The following is a 17,741-nucleotide window of genomic DNA, read 5'->3' on the forward strand; positions in this document are numbered from 1 at the left end:
CACAATATACAATATACAAGGGCCGGTGCTGACTGCCCAATATATAATATACAAGGGCCGGTGCTGACTGCACAACATATAATATACAAGGGCCGGTGCTGACAGCACAACATATAATATACAAGGGCCGGTGCTGACAGCACAACATATAATATACAAGGGCCGGTGCTGACAGCACAACATATAATATACAAGGGCCGCTGCTGACAGCACAACATATAATATACAGGGGCCGGTGCTGACAGCACAATATACAATATACAGGGGCCGGTGCTGGCAGCACAATATACAATATACAAGGGCCGCTGCTGACAGCACAACATATAATATACAGGGGCCGGTGCTGACAGCACAACATATAATATACAAGGGCCGGTGCTGACAGCACAATATACAATATACAAGGGCCGGTGCTGACAGCACAATATACAATATACAAGGGCCGGTGCTGACAGCCCAATATATAATATACAAGGGCCGGTGCTGACAGCCCAACATATAATATACAAGGGCCGGTGCTGACAGCACAATATACAATATACAAGGGCCGGTGCTGACAGCCCAATATATAATATACAAGGGCCGGTGCTGACAGCACAATATACAATATACAAGGGCCGGTGCTGACAGCACAATATATAATATACAAGGGCCGGTGCGGACAGCACAGTATACAATATACAAGGGCCGGTGCTGACAGCGCAACATATAATATACAAGGGCCGGTGCTGACTGCCATGCAAGAGACTGCTGGGCACTCACACGACGGCCACATAGAACATAGTATGTAAGGGCGAATGAAGACAATGTCCACCTAGTCCAGCCTGTTTATCCTCCTGTTTTGTTGATCCAGAGGAAGGCAAAAAACCCCAAGAGGCGGAGCCAATTAGCCCTTATGGGGGTAAATTCCTTCCTGACTCCCTAATGGCCATCAGACTAATCCTTGGACCAACCTCTAATAGTTCCTACCTGCCTGTATACCCGGATTGACAATTAACCTAAGATTTATATCCTGTAATATCCTCTATAAAGACATCCAGTCCCTCTTAACCTCCTCTGTGGGGCGGGGGCATCATTAGTGTCTATGGAGGGGGTAGGTAAGCTGCACCGTGCTTGAGGATTGGGATGTCTACAGAGGGCTTACTAGCTGACGCTCACGTCACAGTGACATATAGACACTTGGTCTATATAGGCCGGCTGAGCTGTGCCCCGCCCCTGTGCTGTGCCCCACCCCCGAGCTGTGCCCCACCCCTGAGGTCCTTGTTCTCTATCAAAAAAGAAAAAAACAGCAATCAACCTTTATTGACTAGAAGCCTTCAGGGGCCTCACTGTCAGACTACACCTCCTCGCACCTCACAAGTCATATGTGGGCTACTGACGGAGGTCACACATGTGGCACAGAGCCCGTGTGGATGTCGGCAAGGTCATTGATTGGTCCTGAGGTCACACTTAAAGGTTAAGATGCAAATAATAAAGTTGTCGGAGGGCGGTTGGAGAGAGTCGGTCTGCTCCCCCTCTGCGCCGCACTCGCACCCTCATTGCCAGGCTGACACCATGTGTTTCTTTTTCCCTGCAGGCGATCATCCACCCAGATACGAATGAGAAGATCTTCATGCCTTTCCGAATGTCAGGTACTCGCCCCCAACCCCCATGCCTTTCCGAATGTCAGGTACTCGCCCCCAACCCCCATGCCTTTCCGAATGTCAGGTACTCGCCCCCAACCCCCATGCCTTTCCGAATGTCAGGTACTCGCCCCCAACCCCCATGCCTTTCCAAATGTCAGGTACTCGCCCCCAACCCCCATGCCTTCCACCCGGTATAGCGGTTATAACCGCCTCCCCTGTCATGAAGAGCTGCCCCTTGCCACATGAGCTCTGTCTGCACTGCGCTGACAGATGCCCCCTCTAAGCCTGCAGGGGGCAGCAGAGGGCTGTGAGTAAGGTTAAAGGGAAACCGTATTGTAGCTGCAGCTCTGAATGTGACTGGAGTATATGATGCAACGCAATATCTGTCCAAGTAAGCCCAGCGTTGTATGACTAGATGTAGACCTGGCCGGTATAAAGTAAGTGCGCCCCCTGGTGGATTAGAAGTAACAATGCTGCTGTTCTCTTCTTGTTCGCAGGTTATATCCCCTTTGGGACCCCGATAGTAAGTATCCACATGTTCCATACCTCCCATGCCCCCCCCCCCCACACACCCCCACACACACACCCTCGCACACTTGATAGCGGATTCTGCTTCGGATTTCGCCCCTCACTTGAAGACGTGAAATGTGCCTAAAACTCCGGAAGTCCAACGTTTAGATGAAGCCTTCTCACCGCTTGTCCCTCCGGCCGCGGCTCTCATACAGAACTGTTACATGATGTAAGCTTATGTCCCGCAGGGGTGAGGGGTGTGGAGCGGCTTGGGGCCGGCGGGCACTGCAGCCATCAGTTAGCTGTCATGGCGGTTTACTGTGTAGACGCGCGGTCCAAGCTAACTGCATGTGGAAAGAGTCAGCGGGAGGGGAACTCCATCCCCCACCCATCGGCACTCCGTACCACGTCATCGGGGGGTGCTGATGGGCTGGCGAGGCGGCCGCATCCACGGGAGGCTCCCCTCAATCCCGAGACAACATCCACAATCACCCAAGCACTATAGTATATAATACAAGCGATCGCAGGTTCAAGACCCGCGTGGGGAGGACATAACCGTGTGAAAACCAGCTAACAGAGTTTTTTGGTTTTTTTCTAACATTCAAAAAAAGAATTAAATGAAAAAAAAAAAAAAGTTTTCCCCATAAAGGAATGTGAAGCCCCCCCCCCCCCCCCCACATATTTGGCGCCGCCGTGCAAACTGTTGGGATGTCCCAATATTGATCCCACACGCTGAGGTGACATTTACACACAGAGCTGCATTTTTTTCCCCTGGTTTTCAAAGAATAAAAGGTGATCAAAAAGTCGCCTTTACCCCAAAATGGTGGCAATCCAAAGTGCGGCCCGCCCCGTGAGGAGCGCGCCCTGCAGCTCTCCGCATCATCCAGGAAAACATTTAACTTGCTTTACATTACAAACCCCGGATGAGGTTGTTATGGTAACCGGACCGAGCCGCAGAATAACCTGCAGACGCCATGTTTACTGGACGCTAGAAAAATTACCCCCCCCCCCCGTACGTTATACGCTATATTAAACAGCGAGCCCCGCCCCCCATGTCAGTGGGAGGATAGAGCAGGGAGGGCGGGGCCAAAAAGATGGGAATGAGGAAGGGAGAAATCCCTGGTCCTGAAGGGGTTAAATATTGTCTGCAGCGCCTCTCCCTGGACAGCTTTATGGCGGCACTTCTTAAACAGACATTATGCCTGGCAGGAGGGTCCAGCTGTGCGCCCTGCAGGCATCCTCCGACCTCATGGGCGACCCTTCACCTCTGCTGTAATGAGAGACCATGCAGGAAGTCCTGGAGATCGCTGCCAGCAGGAGGCGCTCCGTGCCCCAGTGAGGTGTGCGGTGGGATCGCTGCCAGCAGGAGGCGCTCCGTGCCCCAGTGAGGTGTGCAGTCAGACTGCTGCCAGCAGGAGGCGCTCCGTGCCCCAGTGAGGTGTGCGGTCAGATGGCTGCCAGCAGGAGGCGCTCCGTGCCCCAGTGAGGTGTGCTGTCAGATGGCTGCCAGCAGGAGGCGCTCCGTGTCCCGGTGAGGTGTGAGGTAGGATCGCTGTCAGCAGGAGGCGCTCCGTGCCCCAGTGAGGTGTGCTGTAGGATCGCTGCCAGCAGGAGGCGCTCCGTGTCCCAGTGAGGTGTGCGGTCAGATGGCTGCCAGCAGGAGGCGCTCCGTGCCCCAGTGAGGTGTGCTGTAGGATCGCTGCCAGCAGGAGGTGCTCCATGCCCCAGTGAGGTGTGCGGTCAGATGGCTGCCAGCAGGAGGCGCTCTGTGCCCCAGTGAGGTGTGCGGTCAGATGGCTGCCAGCAGGAGGCGCTCCGTGCCCCAGTGAGGTGTGCGGTCAGATGGCTGCCAGCAGGAGGCGCTCCGTTCCCGCAGTGAGGTGTGCAGTCAGATGGCTGCCAGCAGGAGGCGCTCCGTGCCCCAGTGAGGTGTGAGGTGTGCGGTCAGATGGCTGCCAGCAGGAGGCGCTCCGTGCCCCAGTGAGGTGTGCGGTAGGATCGCTGCCAGCAGGAGGTGCTCCGTGCCCCAGTGAGGTGTGCGGTCAGATGGCTGCCAGCAGGAGGCGCTCCGTTCCTGCAGTGAGGTGTGCGGTCAGATGGCTGCAGCAGGAGGCGCTCTGTGCCCCAGTGAGGTGTGCTGTAGGATCGCTGCCAGCAGGAGGCGCTCCGTGCCCCAGTGAGGTGTGCTGTAGGATCGCTGCCAGCAGGAGGCGCTCCGTGCCCCAGTGAGGTGTGCTGTAGGATCGCTGCCAGCAGGAGGCGCTCCGTGCCCCAGTGAGGTGTGCGGTAGGATCGCTGCCAGCAGGAGGCGCTCTGTGCCCCAGTGAGGTGTGCGGTAGGATCGCTGCCAGCAGGAGGCGCTCCGTGCCCCAGTGAGGTGTGCTGTAGGATCGCTGCCAGCAGGAGGCGCTCCGTGCCCCAGTGAGGTGTGCGGTAGGATCGCTGCCAGCAGGAGGCGCTCTGTGCCCCAGTGAGGTGTGCTGTAGGATCGCTGCCAGCAGGAGGCGCTCCGTGCCCCAGTGAGGTGTGCGGTCAGATGGCTGCCAGCAGGAGGCGCTCTGTGCCCCAGTGAGGTGAGCTGTAGGATCGCTGGCAGCAGGAGGCGCTCCGTGCCCCAGTGAGGTGTGCGGTCAGATGGCTGCCAGCAGGAGGCGCTCTGTGCCCCAGTGAGGTGAGCTGTAGGATCGCTGCCAGCAGGAGGCGCTCTGTGCCCCAGTGAGGTGAGCTGTAGGATCGCTGGCAGCAGGAGGCGCTCCGTGCCTCCGGGAGGTGTGCGGTCAGATCGCTGGCAGCAGGAGGCGCTCTGTGCCCCAGTGAGGTGTGCTGTAGGATCGCTAGCAGCAGGAGGCGCTCCGTGCCTCAGGGAGGTGTGCTGTAGGATCGCTGCCAGCAGGAGGCGCTCCGTGCCCCAGTGAGGTGTGCTGTAGGATCGCTGCCAGCAGGAGGCGCTCCGTGCCTCAGGGAGGTGTGCGGTAGGATCGCTGCCAGCAGGAGGTGCTCCGTGCCCCAGTGAGGTGTGCGGTCAGATGGCTGCCAGCTGGAGGCGCTCCGTTCCTGCAGTGAGGTGTGCGGTCAGATGGCTGCCAGCAGGAGGCGCTCTGTGCCCCAGTGAGGTGTGCGGTAGGATCGCTGCCAGCAGGAGGTGCTCCGTGCCCCAGTGAGGTGTGCTGTAGGATCGCTGCCAGCAGGAGGCGCTCCGTGCCTCAGGGAGGTGTGCGGTCAGATGGCTGCTGGTCATTGGTATCCTGCTTACTGGTTACATTGCTCCTAATTAAACTTTCACTTCATCCTCAATTACAACTTCAAAGGCAATGGCGGAAGTGGCGGGGGGCGCGGGGTGTTCATAGCCTCACACCTGCGATGTCCTGCGGGCCGGGCGGACCCGTCTACTGATTACACTAATGTACGGCCATCAGCTTGATGGAAGACCCAAGTGTTGTGTGCTGCAATTACATCTACCAAGTTACCTGCGGCCCGGGGGCGTCCGTCCGCTCCGCAGCCATCATCACCTGTACAAACATTCCCTGGACCACAGGCTCACCCTTCGCCTCGAGGGGCCATAAATCACAACCCTCACCCTCCAGTCCAACCTGGTTGGGCCTCAATAGCATTCCTAAAACCACAATGCAGCCATCAGAATGTGGCGCAACTCTGTATCCGTGCAGCTCTGAAGGGGCCTCCGCCATTAGCGCTGATGTCTGAGGACGGGGACCTCAATTCAATCCCATCAGGTTTTTTACGTTCCCCTAAATAACTACAGACCCACAGAAGATCTCCTAAATCAATACCCCCGAAGTAAACCCTCTGACTGGCGATCCCTCAGTATGCCCCCCAGATGCTGTTCACATGTTGTTGCTGTGTCCACCACCACCCTGCAGACTGTCCGACCCGCTGATGTACTTGTGGCAGTCGCTGCAGTAAAGCACAGTTGGCGTGCCCCCGACTGTTCTCCTCCATGGAACTGCGCTCTGGCCTCAGGGCCTACAGGCACACGGTCACATGACCTTACCTGTACAGGCCCTCCTGCACCTTTGTGTCTCCAGCCGCCATTTACCGTCACGGTTTTATCACCATTTGTGATTTATCAGAGAAAAATCGTCCTATGATGCGCATTGTTGTATTTATAAAAAACATTTTATAAAGTTGCGCCCGTGAGTCCCTTTTGCGCGGCGGCCCCCCCCCCTCATCCCCCCCCTCATCCCGGCCCTCATCCCACCCCTCATCCCACCCCTCATCCCACCCCTCATCCCGGCCCGGGATTTCAATCTACTATATAAACTCAAACTGTTAATAAAAACTGCAGTAAGGGATGTGAAATCTAGGCCGAGCGCACATCATACCGCTCTGTGCCCATCGGAAGGACGAGCCGAGAAGGCAGGATAGCCCTGTCCGCACCGCGCGGGACGCCACGCTCCACTGACTGATTCTCCATGAAGGCGGACGGATATGTTTAGATCTGGCAGATTGACGTTTGTACAGTGAGCGCTGCTCTGAGGATGCCAGTCATCTGCCATTAGTTTCCGAGACTCGCGTCCAATAATCCAGACCTGTTCCCTATCACCGCCTACCCTGGCTGCTCCACCTTTTTGGGCGATCACGGCTTTCAGATTTTGGGGAACAGATTCCACAAGGTGGTGAACGTCCTCCATACTCGCCCCACGCCGCTGCAGCGGCTCCGCCAGTTGGTGCACATTTTGTAGATGTAATGTCTTTCCTTAAATACGTAACTATTGTGGGGTTGACATGGCAGACTGATCGCATCGATAGATGCGGGCCTGCACTCGTTCCTGGGACCTCAGTAACCCTACTTGGCCAAACTGATAAGGGACAAAACACAATAAACCAAAGCACTCAGCTTTAGTAGAATAAGCCGCAGCACACAGATCCATCCGGAGTAAGGAAGAGCGGACACCATGCTGTCCACGGGGGCCACCAACTGCCAGCTCAGACAGCGAGCAACTGACAATACACAGCATACAGAGCCGTCCGGAGTAAGGAAGAGCAGACACCACGCTGTCCACGGGGGCCACCAACTGCCAGCTCAGACAGCGAGCAACTGACAATACACAGCATACAGAGCCGTCCGGAGTAAGGAACCATGGACACCATGCTGTCCACGGGGGCCACCAACTGCCAGCTCAGACAGCGAGCAACTGACAATACACAGCATACAGAGCCATCCGGAGTAAGGAAGAGCGGACACCATGCTGTCCACGGGGGCCACCAACTGCCAGCTCAGACAGCGAGCAACTGACAATACACAGCATACAGAGCCATCCGGAGTAAGGAAGAGCGGACACCATGCTGTCCACGGGGGCCACCAACTGCCAGCTCAGACAGCGAGCAACTGACAATACACAGCATACAGAGCCATCCGGAGTAAGGAAGAGCGGACACCATGCTGTCCACGGGGGCCACCAACTGCCAGCTCAGACAGCGAGCAACTGACAATACACAGCATACAGAGCCGTCCGGAGTAAGGAAGAGCGGACACCATGCTGTCCACGGGGGCCACCAACTGCCAGCTCAGACAGCGATCAACTGACAATACACAGCATACAGAGCCGTCCGGAGTAAGGAAGAGCGGACACCATGCTGTCCACGGGGGCCACCAACTGCCAGCTCAGACAGAGAGCAACTGCCAATACACAGCACACAGAGCCGTCCGGAGTAAGGAACAGCGGACACCATGCTGTCCACGGGGGCCACCAACTGCCAGCTCAGACAGCGAGCAACTGACAATACACAGCACACAGAGCCGTCCGGAGTAAGGAACCATGGACACCATGCTGTCCACGGGGGCCACCAACTGCCAGCTCAGACAGCGAGCAACTGCCAATACACAGCACCTCAGCTTCCTGTCCATCCCAGCTAAATATCCAGCTAATCATCCACAGATTAGAGCAGATTGTGTCACACCTACTAATGTACAAGGTGCCGACTAATGTCTAAAACCTGCACCGAACTCCGCCAACTGGGCAGTGATCCCAGCACTGCTGCAACAGTACCTCCCCTTCCAGAACGGGCCCCAGGACCCTTAGGACCAGGTCGCTTAGGATTCAGCCTGTGAAAATGTTTAACTAATCGATCCACGTGGACATCCACTGCCGTTAGCCAGCTCCTCCCCTCAGGACCATAGCCACGTCAATGCACCAAATACTGAAGAGATCTCCTAACTAGGTGAGCGTCCACTATGCAACCTACCTCAAACATCTCCACTACGACCGGGGCCGAAAAATCTTTAGCCGTCTTCTGAAGATACTTCCGAATCTCTTCCCGCATTTAGAGGAGAACTCCTTCTCCTCAGGCACCTCCGATACCTCCTTAGAAAAGGGACCAAAGCATGGGTGGAAAGCATAAATATAGAAGAAGGCCGACGTCCCCGTAGAATCCAGCGGTCTATTGTTTAGCGCAAATTTAGCTAGAGGCAAGAACTCCAACCAATCCTCCTGCCTCCCTGAGACAACACCGCAGATGTTGTTCCAGACTCTGGTTACATCTGTCCGTTTGTCCATTAGTCTGAGGATGATCGGCCAAAGAAAACGAGAACTCAATACCCAAGTGAGAGCAAACAAAACGCCAGAATTTGGACACAAACTGGACCCCCCAATCTGAGACAATATTAGCAGGTGACCCGTGTAATCTCACGATATGAGTGATGAACAATTTGGACAAAGTTTTAGCATTGGGAAGACCAGAAAGCGCTACAAAATGGCACATCTTGCTAAACCAATCTACTGTAATGGCAAGTCCGTAATGAAATCCATCGACAAGTGAGTCCAAGGGTTCCTGGGGATCGGCAAAGGAATCAACCTCTCTGCAGGAGACTTATGAGGTGACTTAGTCTTGGCACAAATCTCACAGGATGAGACAAAACTGAAATCATCACGTCGCAAAGATGGCCACCAAAACCTCCTTGTGAGTAACCTCCGGGTATTATTGATTGGATGTCCAGCCACCACGGAATTGTGCACTTCATACAGTACTTGCAGCCTCAAATGGACAGAAAAAAAAACAGCTTCCCCACTGGCAAACCTGCCAGAGCCAACTCCTGCACATTACGGACCTGCTCTTCCAACTCCAGGTAAACCGCGCATACCACCACCCCCTCATAGAGAATGGACGCAGGAGGCTCATCCGAAATTAACGGAACGAAACTCCTAGAAAGAGCATCAGCATTAGCGACAAAAACAGTGACCACCGCGCTTGTGTCGGGTTAAGTCTCTTGGCTGACTCCAGGTAGATTAGGTTTTTGTGATCCGTACAAACCGTCACTTTATGCTGTGCCCCTCCCAACAAGTGACGCTACTCCTCAAACGCCCACTTAATTGTCAACAGTTCTCTGTCACCAACAATGTCATAATTGCGTGTGGCCGAAGAAAACGCGTGAAAAAAAGCCCAAGGGCGAAGATCTTGCAATGTATTGGTACCTTGGGATTGCACCGCACCTACCCCAACTACCGAGGCATCCACTTCCACTACAAGCAGTTTGGATGAGTCTGGCTGTACCAAAATCGGAGCCGTCGCAAAGCATCCCTTCAACTCCTGAAAGGATTGTAACACCTTTGAAGACCATTTAGAAGGAAAACCGCCCCTCCTAGTCATATCTGTCAGTGGGTTAACCGAAACCCAAAATCCTTTGATAAACTTTCTATAATAATTACGAACCCCAAGAACCTCCTGGAGCGCCTTCACATTCTTGGGTAACGCCCAGTCTCGTACTGCCCGGACCTTCCCTGGGTCCATCCTGAAACCTCTCGGGATAATAATGTGTCCCAGAAAGGCGATCTCCGGAATGGAAAAGAAACACATTTTCATTTTCGCAAACAAACTGTTATTGCGTAAAGCCTGAAGGATCTGTTAACCCAAACGGCATCACCAAACTCTCGAAATGCCCCTCTGGGGTGTTAAATGCCGTTTTCCATTCGTCCCCCTCCTTCATCCAAATCAGGTTTTATATGCCCCTCGTAGATCTCACTTGGAATACCTGTTGGCCACATTCAACTGGGCAAACAAATCAGGAATGAGGGGCAATGGGTACGGATTATGCTTAGTGGTCTTGTTTATCTCTCTGAAGTCCAGACAGGGTCGCAGACCCCCTTTCTTCCTCTTAACAAAGAAAACCCAGCAGCTAACGGAGAATCTGAGGGACGGATGTGTCCTCACTTTAAACTGTCCTGAATATAACCCTTTATGGACGGTCTCTCAGGCGCGGTTAGGCTGTAGATGCGAGTTTTGGGCAATTTACAGTCCGGAATGAGTTCAGTAGAACAGTCCCCTGCTCTGTGAGATGGTAGTTTATCGGCCCCTTCTTGTGAAAACACATCAGCAGAGACAGACCAATCATCAGGTAATTCGGCTTGTACAGAAGACACTTCTACTGAAATACAGCAGTCACTACAGTAGGGGCTCCACTTAACAACGTCCCCCTTCCCCCAGTCTACCATGGGGTTATGCAACCAGAACCAGGTTAAACCCAAGACTATTCGCGCCAGAAGGGATTCCCTCACATACAAGGTGATGACTTCAGTGTGAAATAATCCAATCTTTTGACCAATGTTTGGGCCACAAAACCTCAGACACCTCTGGGACAATGGAGAGGCATCAATAGCAGAGACGGGGATGGGGGAATCCAGAGGTTTTGCCTCGAATCCACAACGCTTGACCGTCTCTTGATGGATAAGATTGACACTAGCTCCACAATCCAAGAAGACCTTGGTTAGATCAATACCACCCTCAGCGAGGGTCTCAGTGGGAAGCACCAGCCTGGGTGACGACATCCAAGCAATCATTGGACCTAGCAGGGTCTCTCCTCCAACCTCCAGACTACCTAGTCTTCCGGGCTGAGAGTTACAACAAGGACAATTTTGCAGGAAATGTCCAGTCTGGTTGCAGTGAAAACACCGCCCTCTGCCTTGACCCCTCTTCCACTTATGGGCATTGCCACCTGATGAACCCTATTCCATGGGTTCTTCCCCATTTGTAGGCCGTGAAGCAGGGGTATGGGAAAGCTCCCTAATGGCTGAAGACATTGCTGCATCAAGGCTTTGAGGCATGGGATACGCCACCAACAGGTCCTTAATCTTATCCGCTATGCCGCAATAAAACTGACTCCGTTCTCTGTCACCCAGCAGTGAAATTTGGCGCAGAACTCCTCAATAGGTGAATCCCCCTGATGCAAGCCTCTGAGCTTCCCCTCTGCCAGTGAGACCCTATCGGGATCATCATAAATCAAATCCAAGGCCTCAAAAAAATGATCCACAGAGGACAAAGCTTCAGAGAAGAGGAGCAAGGAAAATTCCCAAGCCTGTGGGCATAATGATTCCCACCCTCTGAAGCTCATCACCCGAGGACAGGCGGCGTAGGCTGAAGTAAAGTTTGCAGGACTCTTGGAAGCAAACAAATGTTATACTATCTCCAAACATCAATCTGGAAGATGGATCTTAGGCTCCTTAATAGAAGCCACCAGGATGGGGTGCTGTTTTATTTCAGCAACCTCCAGTGTCAGCGCCCTCAGCTGACAAGATAACACCTCAATGGGATTCATCCTCACAAAGGTAACCAATACTGAGTAAGTACGGCTGTAAAGTCTGTTAGGTCTGCAAGGGATGTGCTGGACCAGCACCTGCAGACATGCACAATAATTGCTGACAGTGCGGCGGCCAAAACAAAACAAATAATAAATGGGAAGTCTTTCCCTAAATACATAACGAACGAGGGAGAGGGCCCTGCCTAACACAGCAGGCTGATCGCGTCGATAGATGCGGGCCTGCACTCGTTCCTGGGACCTCAGTAACCCTTCACGGCCAAACTGATAAAGGACAAAACACAATAAACCACAGCACTTAGCTTTAGTAGAATAAGCTGCAGCACACAGAGCCGTCCGGAGTAAGGAACAGTGGACACCATGCTGTCCACGGGGGCCACCAACTGCCAGCTCAGACAGCGAGCAACTGACAATACACAGCACACAGAGCCCTCCGGAGTAAGGAAGAGCAGACACCACGCTGCCCATGGGAGCCACCAACTGCCAGCTCAGACAGCGAGCAACTGACAATACACAGCACACAGAACCGTCCGGAGTAAGGAACAGTGGACACCATGCTGTCCACGGGGGCCACCAACTGCCAGCTCAGACAGCGAGCAACTGACAATACACAGCATACAGAGCCGTCCGGAGTAAGGAAGAGCAGACACCATGCTGTCCACGGGGGCCACCAACTGCCGGCTCAGACAGCGAGCAACTGACAATACACAGCACCTCCGCTTCCTGTCCATCCCAGCTAAATATCCAGCTAATCACCACAGATGTGAGCACACTGCGTCACACCTACTAATGTAGATGGTGCAGAACCACGTCTAAGACCCGCACCAGACTCCACCAACCCGGCAGCGATCCCAGCACTCCTGCAGCAGTGGGCCTGTCGAAACACAATACAGCACCCATGGGATGCAGCTTCATGCTGTTTATGCCAGATGCACACACATCCGTATAGTTCAGCAGGACATGGGACTTGTCGCCCCAGGCAGCCTTCAGCCACGTGTCCAAGGTCCATTGACCATTACAAAAATGTCCACCATTGGGATGATACGGCACGGGAGCCATCTTGGTGTCCATGACTTCAAAAGACGCAGGCACGCGTTGACCTCTGGTGTGCACATTCCACCACGAGCCGGAGGACTGGAGGCTCATTTAGTGGCTGCTCATCATCCCAGTAGCTTCTCATTACTTGTTCCCTGGCAGCTACTATTAAAGATAAGGCAACCCATATGCAAAACACAGATGGTGAACAGATCTCAACTTAGGCTGCACCCAGCCTTGCCTGGCCTCTGGTACTGTGGCAGCAACACTTCACCGGCATGCACCATTTCTACCTGGGTCGGTGGGGGAAGTATCATCACTCCTTAAGGAGAGCATCAAGAAGGGGAGTGAGGAGACTTATAAGGCCATCCATGCTCCTTAGGGTAATATGCAAATAAAGGAGATGGAACAATCCCTCTGCAGCGCCACCTATTGGACGGCAACATTCCTTCAAATCAATGCTTGACCCTTTATACAGGTCTGTAAGGCAATGATTGGGGATTGAAACCCAAGCCAGCTCCCATCCATAGACAGCTGTTTTGGGGTTTTTGCCCCTCATGAGTGTGCAGTAGGATCATGGCTTGGCTAGTGAGAGGTCTGTGACGCAGGTCAGGAGGGGTAACCTCACTCCTTAAGGAGAGCATCAAGAAGTTGAGTGAGGAGGCTTATAAGGCCCTCCATGCTCCCTCTTGGTAAACTCTGAATCATTGCCCTATAGACCTGTATAAAGGGTCAGGCATTGATTTGTAGGAATGCTACCATCCAATAGATGGCGCTGCAGAGGTATTGTTCCATCTCCCTTATTTCCATTTCTACCTATCTCAGGCACCCTCCCCCTTGGATGAGATGGGCCCTGCATTTACCCAACAGGCACACATGCACTGGCCAGCATAGCGACTGCTTAAGCAAATCTTTCAAAGTGGCCACCATGACTTTGATCAAGACCTTGCAGTGTCCTCGGGAGCCACGACAGAGAGGGACCTTGCAGTGTCCTCGGGAGCCACGACAGAGAGGGACATGATACACACGAGCGGTTACACTGTATACCAGCTTACGGCTTATTCCGCAGCTAACCATATAATACAAGGATGGCTTGAACCCGGCAGAACAGAAGTGACTCTCCATTCTGGATCATGAAGAGGGGGCATCGATGATGTCTGTAGACCCTGAGGGGGCATTAAGGGATGTTGGCATGAAATAATATCATCATAGTGACTGCCTGCAGTTGTTGATATGCTGTATCTTCTCCTGCAGGTTGTGGGTCTACTGCTGCCAAATCAGACCCTGTCATCTACAGTCTTCTGGCAGGTAAGTGGTGTTCTGTACAGAGGATTATTGGATATAACATAGAGCAATAACTGGGAACCTTCAGGCCTGCAGAGGCTACAGGAGGAGATTCAGGTGATGGAAACGATATGTTGTTACATAGGGGGCAGTAATATAGTAGTTATATTCTTGTACATAGGGGGCAGTATTATAGTAGTTATATTCTTGTACATAGAGGGCAGTATTATAGTAGTTATATTCTTGTACATAGGGGGCAGTATTATAGTAGTTATATTCTTGTACATAGGGGGCAGTATTATAGTAGTTATATTCTTGTACATAGGGGGCAGTATTATAGTAGTTATATTCTTGTACATAGGGGGCAGTATTATAGTAGTTATATTCTTGTACATAGGGGGCAGTATTATAGTAGTTATATTCTTGTACATAGGGGCAGTATTATAGTAGTTATATTCTTGTACATAGGAGCAGTATTATAGTAGTTATATTCTTGTACATAGGGGGCAGTATTATAGTTGTTATATTCTTGTACATAGGGGGCAGTATTATAGTAGTTATATTCTTGTACATGGGGGCAGTTTTATAGTAGTTATATTCTTGTACATAGGGGGCAGTATTATAGTAGTTATATTTTTGTACATAGGGGGCAGTATTATAGTAGTTATATTCTTATACATAGGGGCAGTATTATAGTAGTTATATTCTTATACATAGGGGCAGTATTATAGTAGTTATATTCTTGTACTTAGGGGCAGTATTATAGTAGTTATATTCTTGTACATAGGGGGCAGTATTATAGTAGTTATATTCTTGTACATAGGGGGCAGTATTATAGTAGTTATATTCTTGTACATAGAGGGCAGTATTATAGTGGTTATATTCTTGTACATAGGGGGCTGTATTATAGTAGTTATATACTTGTACATAGGAGCAGTATTATAGTAGTTATATTCTTGTACATAGGGGGCAGTATTATAGTAGTTATATTATTGTACATAGGGGGCGGTATTATAGTAGTTATATTCTTGTACATAGGGAGCGGTATTATAGTAGTTATATTCTTGTACATAGGCGGTAGTATTATAGTAGTTATATTCTTGCACATAGGGGGCAGTATTATAGTAGTTATATTCTTGTACATAGGGGCAGTATTATAGTAGTTATATTTTTGTACATAGGGGGCAGTATTATAGTAGTTATATTCTTGTACATAGGAGGTAGTATTATAGTAGTTATATTCTTGTACATAGGGGGCAGTATTATAGTAGTTATATTCTTGTACATAGGAGGTAGTATTATAGTAGTTATATTCTTGTACATAGGGGCAGTATTATAGTAGTTATATTCTTGTACATAGGGGGCAGTATTATAATAGTTATATTCTTGTACATAGGGGGCAGTATTATAGTAGTTATATTCTTGTACATAGGGGCAGTATTATAGTAGTTATATTCTTGTACATAGGGGGCAGTATTATAATAGTTATATTCTTGTACATAGGGGCAGTATTATAGTAGTTATATTCTTGTACATAGGGGCAGTATTATAGTAGTTATATTCTTGTACATAGGGGCAGTATTATAGTAGTTATATTCTTGTACATAGGAGGCAGTATTATAGTAGTTATATTCTTGTACATAGGGGGCAGTATTATAGTAGTTATATTCTTGTACATAGGGGACAGTATTATAGTAGTTATATTCTTGTACACAGGAGACAGTATTATAGTAGTTATATTCTTGTACATAGGGGCAGTATTATAGTAGTTATATTCTTGTACATAGGAGGCAGTATTATAGTAGTTATATTCTTGTACATAGGGGGCAGTATTATAGTAGTTATATTCTTGTACATAGGGGGCAGTATTATAGTAGTTATATTCTTGTACACAGGAGACAGTATTATAGTAGTTATATTCTTGTACATAGGGGGAGTATTATAGTAGTTATATTCTTGTACATAGGGGGCAGTATTATAGTAGTTATATTCTTGTACATAGGGGGCAGTATTATAGTAGTTATATTCTTGTACATAGGGGGCAGTATTATAGTAGTTATATTCTTGTACACAGGAGACAGTATTATAGTAGTTATATTCTTGTACATAGGAGGCAGTATTATAGTAGTTATATTCTTGTACATAGGGGCAGTATTATAGTAGTTATATTCTTGTACATAGGGGCAGTATTATAGTAGTTATATTCTTGTACATAGGGAGCAGTATTTTAGTAGTTATATTCTTGTACATAGGGGGCAGTATTATAGTAGTTATATTCTTGTACATAGGGGGCAGTATTATAGTAGTTATATTCGTGTACATAGGAGCAGTATTATAGTAGTTATATTCTTCTACATAGAGGGCAGTATTATAGTAGTTATATTCTTGTACATAGGGGGCAGTATTATAGTAGTTATATTCTTGTACATAGGGGACAGTATTATAGTAGTTATATTCTTGTACATAGGGGGCAGTATTATAGTAGTTATATTCTTGTACATAGGGGACAGTATTATAGTAGTTATATGCTTGTACATAGGGGGCAGTATTATAGTAGTTATATTCTTGTACACAGGGGACAGTATTATAGTAGTTATATTCTTGTACATAGGGGACAGTATTATAGTAGTTATATTCTTGTACATAGGGGACAGTATTATAGTAGTTATATTCTTGTACATAGGGGACAGTATTATAGTAGTTATATTCTTGTACATAGGGGACAGTATTATAGTAGTTATATGCTTGTACATAGGGGGCAGTATTATAGTAGTTATATTCGTCTACATAGAAGGCAGTATTATAGTAGTTATATTCTTGTATATAGGGGGCAGTATTATAGTAGATATATTCGTCTACATAGAGGGCAGTATTATAGTAGTTATATTCTTGTACATAGGGGGCAGTATTATAGTAGTTATATTCTTGTACACAGGGGACAGTATTATAGTAGTTATATTCTGGTACATAGGAGGCAGTATTATAGTAGTTATATTCCTGTACATAGGGGGCAGTATTATAGTAGTTATATGCTTGTACATAGGAGTCAGTATTATAGTAGTTATATTCTTGTACATAGGGGGGCAGTATTATAGTAGTTATATTCTTGTACATAGGGGGCAGTATTATAGTAGTTATATTCTTGTACATAGGGGGCAGTATTATAGTTGCTATATACTTGTACATAGGGGCAGTATTATAGTAGTTATATTCTTGTACATAGGAGGCAGTATTATAGTAGTTATATTCTTGTACATAGCGGGCAGTATTATAGTAGTTATATTCTTGTACATAGGGGGCAGTATTATAGTAGTTATATTCTTGTACATAGGGGGCAGTATTATAGTAGTTATATTCTTGTACATAGGAGCAGTATTATAGTAGTTATATGCTTGTACATAGGAGTCAGTATTATAGTAGTTATATTCTTGTACATAGGGGGGCAGTATTATAGTAGTTATATTCTTGTACATAGGGGGCAGTATTATAGTAGTTATATTCTTGTACATAGGGGGCAGTATTATAGTTGCTATATACTTGTACATAGGGGCAGTATTATAGTAGTTATATTCTTGTCCATAGGGGGCAGTATTATAGTAGTTATATTCTTGTACATAGGGGGCAGTATTATAGTAGTTATATTCTTGTACATAGGGGGCAGTATTATAGTAGTTATATTCTTGTACATAGCGGGCAGTATTATAGTAGTTATATTCTTGTACATAGGAGCAGTATTATAG

The 17,741-nt window shown here is 49.2% G+C and overlaps 1 protein-coding gene across 3 annotated transcripts in view; it reads left to right on the forward strand.

Annotated features, from left to right (window-relative positions):
* SFXN5 (sideroflexin 5) overlaps positions 1 to 17,741 on the forward strand; it is a 425,941-nt gene that overhangs the window by 55,865 nt on the left and 352,335 nt on the right. For all 3 annotated transcript variants that reach the window (XR_010785791.1, XR_010785792.1, XM_066572844.1), the window contains exons 5-7: positions 1,577 to 1,631; positions 2,123 to 2,148; positions 13,972 to 14,025. Coding sequence is in view for 1 of the 3 variants with exons in the window: in XM_066572844.1 (XP_066428941.1) it covers positions 1,577 to 1,631; positions 2,123 to 2,148; positions 13,972 to 14,025 (135 nt within the window). In the remaining 2 variants the exon portion in view is untranslated. The remainder of the gene's footprint in view (positions 1 to 1,576; positions 1,632 to 2,122; positions 2,149 to 13,971; positions 14,026 to 17,741) is intronic.

Source organism: Eleutherodactylus coqui, chromosome 7 (assembly GCF_035609145.1).
Source record: "Eleutherodactylus coqui strain aEleCoq1 chromosome 7, aEleCoq1.hap1, whole genome shotgun sequence".
NCBI classification, from domain to species: Eukaryota; Metazoa; Chordata; class Amphibia; order Anura; family Eleutherodactylidae; genus Eleutherodactylus; species Eleutherodactylus coqui.